The 11432-nt window shown below is 47.9% G+C and overlaps 1 protein-coding gene across 1 annotated transcript; it reads right to left on the reverse strand.

The window, feature by feature from the left end:
- Positions 1 to 3172: 3172 nt before the first annotated feature.
- LOC122373212 (BEN domain-containing protein 5-like) lies at positions 3173 to 11337 on the reverse strand. Its single transcript, XM_043351060.1, has 7 exons — positions 11013 to 11337; positions 9551 to 9669; positions 6149 to 6336; positions 5240 to 5409; positions 4910 to 5055; positions 4039 to 4285; positions 3173 to 3694 (listed from the first exon to the last, which is right to left on the reverse strand). Exons 1-7 carry the CDS (start codon positions 11206 to 11208, stop codon positions 3558 to 3560), a joined length of 1203 nt encoding a protein of 400 aa, XP_043206995.1. The 5' UTR covers positions 11209 to 11337; the 3' UTR covers positions 3173 to 3557.
- Between the last annotated feature and the right edge of the window lie 95 nt (positions 11338 to 11432).

An 11432-nucleotide genomic window follows, 5' to 3' on the forward strand; every position in this document is an offset into this window, starting at 1 on the left:
ACTTAGAAAGGGCCTCTTTGGGGCCCTCTTTGGGCCCCTTCCTTTGGATTCCCCGGTAGGTTTCTTCAGCCAGATTGAAGAGGGGGCCCAGGAGAGTGTCTGTGCAAATTTTGAAGAAAATCGTAGGGGCCGCCCCATTGGGCCCCAAATTTCAATTGGGTCCCGTGGGCCCCAGGTGGGCCCCATCGAAAAATGTTACCTGGATTTTTTGTTTGGGAAATTACGCTCTTTCCAATGATGTGCATATTGCTGGGGTTGGTCGCGAAATTAGGGGCAATACTTAGAAAGGGCCTCTTTGGGGCCCTCTTTGGGCCCCTTCCTTTGGATTCCCCGGTAGGTTTCTTCAGCCAGATTGAAGAGGGGGCCCAGGAGAGTGTCTGTGCAAATTTTGAAGAAAATCGTAGGGGCCGCCCTATTGGGCCCCAAATTTCAATTGGGTCCCGTGGGCCCCAGGTGGGCCCCATCGAAAAATGTTACTTGGGTTTTTTGTTTGGGAAATTACGCTCTTTCCAATGATGTGCATATTGCCGGGGTTGGTCGCGAAATTAGGGGCAATACTTAGAAAGGGCCTCTTTGGGGCCCTCTTTGGGCCCCTTCCTTTGGATTCCCCGGTAGGTTTCTTCAGCCAGATTGAAGAGGGGGCCCAGGAGAGTGTCTGTGCAAATTTTGAAGAAAATCGTAGGGGCCGCCCCATTGGGCCCCAAATTTCAATTGGGTCCCGTGGGCACCAGGTGGGCCCCATCGAAAAATGTTACTTGGGTTTTTTGTTTGGGAAATTACGCTCTTTCCAATGATGTGCATATTGCCGGGGTTGGTCGCGAAATTAGGGGCAATACTTAGAAAGGGCCTCTTTGGGGCCCTCTTTGGGCCCCTTCCTTTGGATTCCCCGGTACGTTTCTTCAGCCAGATTGAAGAGGGGGCCCAGGAGAGTGTCTGCGCAAATTTTGAAGAAAATCGTAGGGGCCGCCCCATTGGGCCCCAAATTTCAATTGGGTCCCGTGGGCCCCAGGTGGGCCCCATCGAAAAATGTTACTTGGGTTTTTTGTTTGGGAAATTACGCTCTTTCCAATGATGTGCATATTGCCGGGGTTGGTCGCGAAATTAGGGGCAATACTTAGAAAGGGCCTCTTTGGGGCCCTCTTTGGGCCCCTTCCTTTGGATTCCCCGGTAGGTTTCTTCAGCCAGATTGAAGAGGGGGCCCAGGAGAGTGTCTGTGCAAATTTTGAAGAAAATCGTAGGGGCCGCCCAATTGGGCACCAAATTTCAATTGGGTCCCGTGGGCCCCAGGTGGGCCCCATCGAAAAATGTTACTTGGGTTTTTTGTTTGGGAAATTACGCTCTTTCCAATGATGATCATATTGCCGGGGTTGGTCGCGAAATTAGGGGCAATACTTAGAAAGGGCCTCTTTGGGGCCCTCTTTGGGCATCTTCCTTTGGATTCCCCGGTAGGTTTCTTCAGCCAGATTGAAGAGGGGGCCCAGGAGAGTGTCTGCGCAAATTTTGAAGAAAATCGTAGGGGCCGCCCCATTGGGCCCCAAATTTCAATTGGGTCCCGTGGGCCCCAGGTGGGCCCCATCGAAAAATGTTACTTGGGTTTTTTGTTTGGGAAATTACGCTCTTTCCAATGATGTGCATATTGCCGGGGTTGGTCGCGAAATTAGGGGCAATACTTAGAAAGGGCCTCTTTGGGGCCCTCTTTGGGCCCCTTCCTTTGGATTCCCCGGTAGGTTTCTTCAGCCAGATTGAAGAGGGGGCCCAGGAGAGTGTCTGTGCAAATTTTGAAGAAAATCGTAGGGGCCGCCCCATTGGGCCCCAAATTTCAATTGGGTCCCGTGGGCCCCAGGTGGGCCCCATCGAAAAATGTTACTTGGGTTTTTTGTTTGGGAAATTACGCTCTTTCCAATGATGTGCATATTGCCGGGGTTGGTCGCGAAATTAGGGGCAATACTTAGAAAGGGCCTCTTTGGGGCCCTCTTTGGGCCCCTTCCTTTGGATTCCCCGGTAGGTTTCTTCAGCCAGATTGAAGAGGGGGCCCAGGAGAGTGTCTGTGCAAATTTTGAAGAAAATCGTAGGGGCCGCCCCATTGGGCCCCAAATTTCAATTGGGTCCCGTGGGCCCCAGGTGGGCCCCATCGAAAAATGTTACTTGGGTTTTTTGTTTGGGAAATTACGCTCTTTCCAATGATGTGCATATTGCTGGATTTTGTCGATGTTATAGGCCTGAAATTGTTGCAAACGTTTATTTATGCCCCGAGGGCATACTCCCGGGCCCATATATTTGAAGCTGTTATGTTCGGTTCAGGGGGCGCTAGCCCCCTAAATTTGGTACCGTTGCACGTAAAATTTTGTCCTCTTTCGAATGACGTGCATTTTTAGCTGTTTTGACGGCTAGAAGTAGGGTTTTCAAAGTTCGTCGATTGTGCCCTGAGGGCATACTGTTTTTTGGGATTTGTGGCCCCCCTGATGGATTCCCCGCATTTTGGCACTAGGATTTTCGATAGAGGACACCATTCTGCACCTATCCACCAAAATTCAGCGAAATCGTAGGGGCCGTCGATCCCTGCTGAATCCCTGCTGAACCCCTGCTGAATCCCTGCTAACTTCCGTTACATAGCCGTTTCAGAGGAGCCACGGGAACATTTTCGCGAGGAAATCAGCTGTTTGCGGGCTGTAACGGTCGGCGATTTATGGCGCGCAAACATAAATCAAGAGATAATAATCGTTTTCGAATAAAATAACCTTAGATTAATATCAAACATTGCTATTCCCTAGAGAAAAAACCATTAGCGATGGTCTAATGGTCTAATGGTCTATATGGAAATTGAAACCCTAATGGTCTAATGGTCTAATGGTATGGTGGTGTAGTGGTCTAATGGTTTGATGCTCTAATGGTCTAATGGTTTGATGGCCTAATGGTCTAATGGCTTGATGGTCTAATGGTCTAATGGTTTCTTATGGTCTAATGGTTTCTTATGGTCTAATGGTTTCTTATGGTCTAATGGTTTCTCATGGTCTAATGGTTTCTCATGGTCTAATGGTTTCTTATGGTCTAATGGTTTCTTATGGTCTAATGGTTTCTTATGGTCTAATGGTTTCTTATGGTCTAATGGTTTCTTATGGTCTAAAGGTTTCTTATGGTGTGCGTACCATCAGAAAACAGTTGAAACATGTTCTTAAAAGGAGCAAATAATGTATTACTATTTTACAGAAAATGGTTATTTCACATCAGAACAACACAGGTGCATAAGCTATTCCTTCATTTATAATTCACGTAGTATATATACAAGTGGCTCTTGCTGGCACCACCTCTGCCCCCGCCCGCGCCGCCTCGCACCTGAGTGCGACTAAAGTGCCACTATACTTGCGAGGCGGCGCCCCCTGACCACCGACCCGTTCAGCGCGAGCCACAGGCGGTCCGCGCGACGGGCCGGCGGCCCGGCCCGCCCAGCACATGCTGGAGGGGGCCGGGCACGGGTTAGCCCGGATGGGGTAGGGCGGGGGCCTTTTGCCTCTAAGGAAGGCGTGTGTGCGGGTCACACGGTCGCCTTTTTGTCACAATCAGTCCTGCTGCGTCGTCTTGGTTTTCCGACGGATATCCTGAATTTTTTCGTTGATGAAGCGCGGGACCTTTTTGAGGGTGTTCTGTACCTCCGCATCGTCGGCACCCCGCTTGGTCATTTGTGACCGTAGTTCACCTGTAGCAAAAGTGCACATTGACATTGACATGGATGTCTTTTACTTATTGTTAGTTGAGTTACATCTTTTTTTACTTTTTATGCTTTTCATTATTTAATTCATATGTTAATTTAATCTTCTATAAAAAGAGCACTAGTACGTATTAGTATTGTACGCATTATTGATAGAAATTTTATGCGTGCTTTCCTTACTGCCTATAACCTTAATGATCGAATGCTCGTGTCTCATAGCATTCTACAGGAAACGGTGTGCAATGCTTGGTGAGTCAAAATGCATGTAAATTGATGCAGCGAGTCGTACAGTAGTGCATGCAATACTTGACCACTACCTATATATTACTTACTTTTGATAGCCTCAAGTTTCTTGGGGGTGAGCCTCTGTTTTGGCTCACGCCCTTGAGTCCGGTTGGAGGCTGACCCGGTAACGGACCGGTTGGCGAGGCCCTCCGTGCCCCAGAGAGCGACAGCCATATTTTTTACCATCAGCGAAGCCGTGCGCTGGCCTCGAATGGTTTCCAACACATCCGGTCTTATGCTTACCGGGCTCCCCGGATCACCGGCTGGGCCCGGCTGCTCCTCTGTGCTGAATAGCTGCAAAAAGGTGCTGGAATAAGAATGACGGCACCATGACCAAAATGTTGATAATGTTTCCCTTGACCTGACCTGTGACATCATCGATAACCTCTAGGTTAATGAAATTAGATTTCGTTCAACAGTTTGTCCAGGGCTATCAGACGCCGTGTGAATTTTGACGCTCGGCCTAGTAATAACGTAGCCCCAGTCAGCCGCATAATGTAAAATAAAACCCAAGTCATGCGCGGGTTAACCTGCGCCCTCCTCAGCTGGGGAGGGGGAAAGGGGAGGGGTTTGAACATCCTCCCTTGTGGTTTTTGGCACACCTTATCATACATCTTTTCTGCACGTGTTATGAAAATCCATCTCACTTAAGGTCAGGTCGCCAGGTCTGGTCAAGTGACCTTACTACATTAAGTTTCAATGGTCAACACGTGCATTATTGCCTCAACAAGCAAAGTATGTTTCGGTGTTCAGTCACCCTCGGGCTACGCTACACTCTACAGTGATCTCACATCGGGCAATAATTTAACGATCGCCCGCCCCCTCACACAGCATTCATCTGTTAATGCATTGGACCATTCTACAAGTGTCCATTTGAAAGAAAATTGAAGCATTTTCGTATCTAAAAACGGCTCTTACCTCAGGCTGGGAAAGTGGTCGTGGTGGATTTTCCGGGCGACACGGGCGTGGCTGGGGGGTCGAACTGCTTTTACCGCTTTCGCACCGTTGCGGCGCGCACCCACCCCCGTTGCTGGCGCTTGACCGGCTGGGCTGCTCCTGAATGCCTGAAATAAACAAAGGATCAGTTAAAGGCAAGTTGAAGACAGCTTCTAATCTTCATCACAGATGTGAGTGATGTCTCTTTACTTATTCATCATTATCGAATTTCTTAATCATTGTCCCGTTATGAATAAACGGTATTGTTATTTGTTAATTAGTTTTTTGTGTTCAAAAATGTTGTCTGCTTACATCGCATCTGCGTCTCGACAGCTTTGACTATCCGAACTTGATATTTTGCATTGAGGAGACGAAGCATCTTCATCTCCTTTTTCGTGTCCTCCAGCTCGCCTTCCAGCTCTGACAGAGCTGATTTGGTCTCGCTCAGCTGCTTTTGCAGGTCGTCACACCTGGTTTTGTACCTTTGAAAAAAATTGTCGATTTGCTCGGGATATGCAGTATGGTTTAAGTCATATGTAGCTATTACATGATTTCCGGTGCATTTATTGCAAAATCATCAGTCAGTAAATTTTGTGGATGCCGTGCCTTGCGCAAGCGTGTTTTAAACCACCAGCCGCAAACGTATACGGGGGGGATACCTGGTTTCTGAAAAATGGGGGGGGGAGACCGCCCTTGTCGTTTGGCCCCTGATCGAGCTAGAGCTTCGCGGAAAAAACGAGCGTGTTGCCCGTGACAAGAGGAAGCCGATGATACCAAATTTTTAGGTCCCAGGTCATTGGTTGACCTTTCAGGTCAGGTCAATGACCCAAAAGTCGGGAGAATCAGTACCTGTTCGAACGCTGGCTACCATTAGGTTTTTCGGGATGCTGATCACGAATATCATGTTAGTTTTGATCACAAATGCTGTCTTCATGCATTTAGGCCAGGTCGGATCAGGTCAGGTCAGATCAACCAGTAGGGGCATTCGTAGTAGGTGTCAACCGCCTCTGACTGCTTTGTGACATATGTTACGAAGACACCAACACTACTTCGTAAATGTTCAAATGGTTGCTAAATTCGAATTCAGCTCCAAAGACTAGCCTAGAAAAATGTAAAACTCGAAAAAGTGGACCGAGGTCATCAAAGGTTAAAGAAAAAAAAAAACATTGCTGGCATGATACACGCATGCCGCATACGGACTTTTCTCATCGCTGGGCTTACCTGTCCCTCTGCTCCACTACTTCCCGATAAACAGTTTCGGATCTTGCGGATGGTTCTCCACATGACGTGTCTGCATCGTTGTCTGGACTTCCGTCCATAGCGTTGGCGTGGTGTCGGTTCACTATGTCTCTCAGACGTTGTCTTTCGGCGTCTTGAGCGGGAGTCCTTGTGCTCGCTGGCTTTTGTGTCTGTGAGTGCAAAACAATCTTAACCCCCGCATGACAGAGGTATTTCCCACAACGCGGCTGGTGGGAAGGGGGTGGGGGCCTACAGAGTGACCCCTGCTACTTTGGAAACTACTGGGCCGACCCGATCACCCGATCACTAGTATCGACCGAACTGCAATGTATCATATCAACATCATCATTGTATCACTCATCATTTTGCTCCTTGATAATGTCATAAGTTTGACGAAACGTTGGAATAAAATGTCGACTTCTGAAGAGGTGCTGAGTCAACTTGACCCGGATACGAAAAGCATAGTGCGAAGTATCGAGCAAAACCACAAGAAGATCACTAACGCTCATTACGCTATCGTGTTTGACAAAAAAAGTATTGAAGATGGACTGCTCCCTAACTTCACAAAAATATATATATATATATATATATATATATATATATATATATATATATATATATATATATATATATATATATATATTAGGGTGGCACTTAAAAATCAATTTTTGATTTTTAATGCGTGCGGGTGGTTTTCCGGTTCCATTCCCGTAAAAAATAAGGGAGGCAAATTTTTATGGGAAAATATTGATGTTTAGAGGTCGCGAATCAAGGTAAAAATTGAGATTTTGGTAGCATATTTCAATATCATTAAAATCGCTTCTGAGTTTCCTATTACGCTATAATCGGATGATAATAAGGCATTTCTTAGTCATTTTCATATTGTTTATTGATATTCCATGCAGCTTCGGCCACGCCAGAACGCTGGTATATGTACTCCACTACTCCAGTTCCTCCTCTTTAGTAGATTATTGGCGCCTCATTGGAGGGAGGGGTATCATGGGCAACGGGCACCCAGATCACTTTGTGTGTAGCCTGGTTAGCAATTGCAGTCGATCTTCGGGTGTCAGGTTAGCGTTTTCTGTGATCTTTTCAACGACATGGAGGAAGAACTGGCGCTAATCTTTGTCTTCCATGAGTGCCAGTCCTACATCAGCGCCATACCGCGCCTGGTGAAGTCATTCACCACCCGCAGCTCCCGGACTACACGAGCTGCGGCTTGGTAGCCGCTGTCCTCCCAGTGGCCTTGGTCATTGATGATGAGCATTGAGCCCCGCGTCCAGGTCGTGTATCCTTGAGAGCTTTTTGAACGATGGTGTGAGGAAGCTCGCCAACGTCTCGGTCGCGAGAGCGGCGTTCATAGTGTCCACTAAGGACTTACGGGGCGGGTCCCCTCTCCTACAAGTCTATTGCCCGCACCATGTCTTGATTGAGCCCGAGGGTCGGGGTCTAAAAGCTCCAGAGTCACCAGCCGATCACTCAATTACTACAGGTGACGGCCGAAGACCGGGACTGTCGCCTTCGACAGCTCCTTGTCGGGGTAGGTGCAGAACGAGTTCACGAAGGTCAGGTCCAGAGCCGGCGCAGTGGCAGTAGAGTCCCAGACCAGGCGGCGGCGGCGGCGGCGAACTTGCAGGCAACGAACAGCGCACAGCGTCTGATGACCTGGGCCTCGGCCGCCGTCAGCCGGAGCCGCTCCCTGAAGAGGAAGGCATCCACGGTACGGATGGTCTTTGCCATCCACCTAACTCAGTGGAGTACTCTGAGGCGGAGAAACGGATGCCGTGCTTGGAACTCCACCGAGAGCAGTTACGCAGAGCTCCAGAAGTTTTCGGTAGTCTTCCCGGAGCTAGGCATAGTCCAGCGATGGAAGCGATGGAAGCTTACCAGCAGCTTGTCCCACTCCGGAACGTCGTCGACGGCGAACGCCACCGGTGTGATCCTGTCAATGAAGCATGAACTCCCACCCGCCTTTGAACCTCTTAAACAGCCGGATGTAGAGGCCGCTCGAGATTCTACGGCAGGTGGAGAAGGCCTTCTCTAGGACCAGCTCTTACACGTGGTGCCGGCAGGCCAGCTGGAGGACGGGCCGATCCAGCTTCTGCTCGATAAGGGCAAGGCCCTAAATGATAAGGGCTAAAGTACCGTTCACCAGCATGCTGTTCGCCGTCGTGGCGTCGAAGCAAAAGGCCGCAGTTCCGCTTCTCCAGTTCCTAGCCTCCCAGCGCTGTGAGCATGGCCTCCTGTGCTTGGATGGAGGGGAGTTTGGGAACGGCGAGGAGCTTGGCCACCCTAATCCCCCCCCCATCACCAGGACCTAGAATCGGTCGACGCTCCTTCTCTCGCGGTTCAGGATTCGCGGTTCATCCGGAGTCGTATCAGAAGTTCCGTGCCGCAGTTGATAACAGGCTCACGTGTTCTTCACACATTACGGTTGGGCAGTTTGGCCCGGTCGAGGCCAGTTCACTGTTGGGGACGTCCGCTCGCCCGCATGCGCTTGGGAGTGTGAGTCGACGTTTCTCTCTCATGGTCGCCATCGTCAAAGACGTTCCCTCCGTGTGCGCGCCGCAACGGCCGGGTAAGTCTGTTGCTGGCACTGGCACTATGTAGAGTCGGAAGAAGCGCCCACGGAAGAACATCCCGAAAGCACAATAAACCAGCGCAGCTCAATGCCCACTCTCGCCTCTGCTTTCCCCCGCCGGCGATAGGCTGGCTCCAACTTCTTCACATTCTCTTTGACAGAAAAGGAGCATGTCTCAAGAACCGATAGAACTGTGGGGCTCGTCCTCCCTTTGGAACAGGAGAGACCGTTCACTCCTCACACTCATAAGAGGATATGACCTCCACTGTGAGAGAGAAGGCACCGGTCGCAGGCCAAAAACAGGCCTGACATGGGTAAAACAGCCCAGATCAGACCTGTCTTGGCGTGACCTGGACTGGCTACGATCGACCGGAAGTGATGGGATAAGCAATTGTTATACAAATAAAGGTCAAAATACGTCGGATATGACGCTTAATGACCACATATGTCATTCCAAATAGGTTTAAAGTAGTTTCCAAAAAGTTGATTTTTTTCCCCAAAACTGCCAACTTTGACCTCAATTCGCGACCCCTAAATATCAATATTTTTCAAAATTATTTTGCACACATTATTTTTTACGGGAATGGAACCAGAAAACTACCCGCACGCCTAAAAATCGGATAACATAAAATTCACCCTATTGCTAAGTGCCACCCTAATATATATATATATATATATATATATATATATATATATATATATATATATATATATATATATATATATATATATATATATATATATATATATATATATATATATTTGTGGAAGTGAATGTGCACATAAATTACGTTACTCCTCACCTCTTGTTCGAAATCCGTTTCCTCTTCACTGGACATGGATGTGACGTCGGTGGCTGGCACTATTTTGGGCTGATGCACTCTTTTTGCCGCTATGGTGGTTGCGATGCTCTCCCTGGTTTCTGAAAAATGCACAACATTGATGTTTTAAATGAATTTGATCTACTTAAAACAATTTTGAATAAAAACTTATCATGAATCGATTGAATGACAAAAATGAATGCCAAAGAAACTTTCCATTAACTACTAATTACATTCAAACATATTGGGAACTACCCCGGGGAATAGATAATATAATTAAGCAAACAAAGGGCTGAAAAGGTTCGAGGCTGAAAAACCATTTAAATTTAAATTAATGAAGGTGTAAGCCAGTGCTACCGCTACCAATTCTGGTTTAAATATCCATTTGAGTAGGATTTCGGGTTTTTTGAAGCGGTCAGTTTTTGCAGCGAGCTTTTCCTGTTAGGGCTTGCGAGATACCCGCGGAAACACATATCTCTTCAGCATTGCGCGCCACACAGGAATGCGGCTGATTCACGTGCTTTTGTGAGCGAGGTGCTTCCCTCCGGGAGAAATTCGCCGTCCCCATATGCTTAACACAGAGCCGAGCGGCGGCTGACAGGTGGCCGGCTCTCGGGAGATCGGCAGCCGACACTCGAAAAATCGACAAGCCGCCGCTGAATGCGCGTGCGGCAGTGCTGAGCCGAGTCGTTCCCACGGTCTGAGGTACCCCCAGTTGGAAGATTCGGCTGTAGAATATGTAGTTTTAAATACGTAGTTTGACGTACATCTCGGAAAAGTGAGATACGGCCAGAAATGAGTGTGGGTCCCTCCGTTCTGAAGATTCTGATCGACGCCGATTGAAATAATTCGCCGTGCATATCTCGGCTTATTGACGACCGATTGACACGGGATAAACACCGATCGATACCAAATGGCTCTGTGGGGGGGGGGGGGGGAGTAGAGTGGCAAGTTTTCCTACCCGACGAACCCGGAATTATCCCGAGGGGTAGGTGTGGGAGTAGAGTCGGGGGAACGGGGGGGGCGAGTGCAAGTACCAAGTACTTTCGCAAGTACCAAGCAAGTACCAAGTACTTTTACAAGTACCAAGCAAGTACCAAGTACTTATGGAAATACCAAGCAAGTACCAAGTACTTTGGCAAGTACCGAGTACTTATGCAAATACCAAGCAAGTACCAAGTACTTTGGCAAGTACCGAGTACTTTGGCAAGTACCAAGCAAGTACCAAGTACTTTTGCAAGTTCAACAAGTTTTTCGTGAATATCTAAGCTTCTAGACGTCCGATTAACACGGGACGAACACCAATCGATCCCAAATTTTCTCCCTCATACTTTGATTGCCAAAGCGACGCGGAGCGAGCCAAGATATCTTGTAGGTACCTATTTGAACACGCCATAGATAAATGCTGTCATTAATAGATAACGCAATGTAATGTGGTACATACCTCCGAGCTTCAGTACTTGGGCGTTGTATCTTCGAGCTTCTTCATATGGGATGTCGTCTTTCAGGCCGCGCCAGTAAGCCCTTACAATGACCGTTGGGTCAAAATCGCGGACGGTTCGAGGATGGAAATCTTTTATATCTTTAATCGGGACGACTCGTTTGACATTGTCGCGTAAATAGCATATGTATGCAAACATCCCTATATAAATGAAGGGTCAAGACCAAAAAAAAAAATATACTAATATATACCTATGCAAGTTTTAAGTGATAAGATCAATAAGTGCAGTTATTGAATGAGTGCTTAGGCAATGTTGTACGAGTAGCCGAAACAAAATTACGTTTATCACAATGCACGTGATGCTATTTGTTGAACAAGTTCACAACTCGTGATTAGTGTAAGTTACATACTTCTTCCCCGACA

Source organism: Amphibalanus amphitrite, unplaced genomic scaffold (genome assembly GCF_019059575.1).
Source record: "Amphibalanus amphitrite isolate SeventyFive unplaced genomic scaffold, NRLGWU_Aamphi_draft 001459F_arrow, whole genome shotgun sequence".
NCBI classification, from domain to species: Eukaryota; Metazoa; Arthropoda; class Thecostraca; order Balanomorpha; family Balanidae; genus Amphibalanus; species Amphibalanus amphitrite.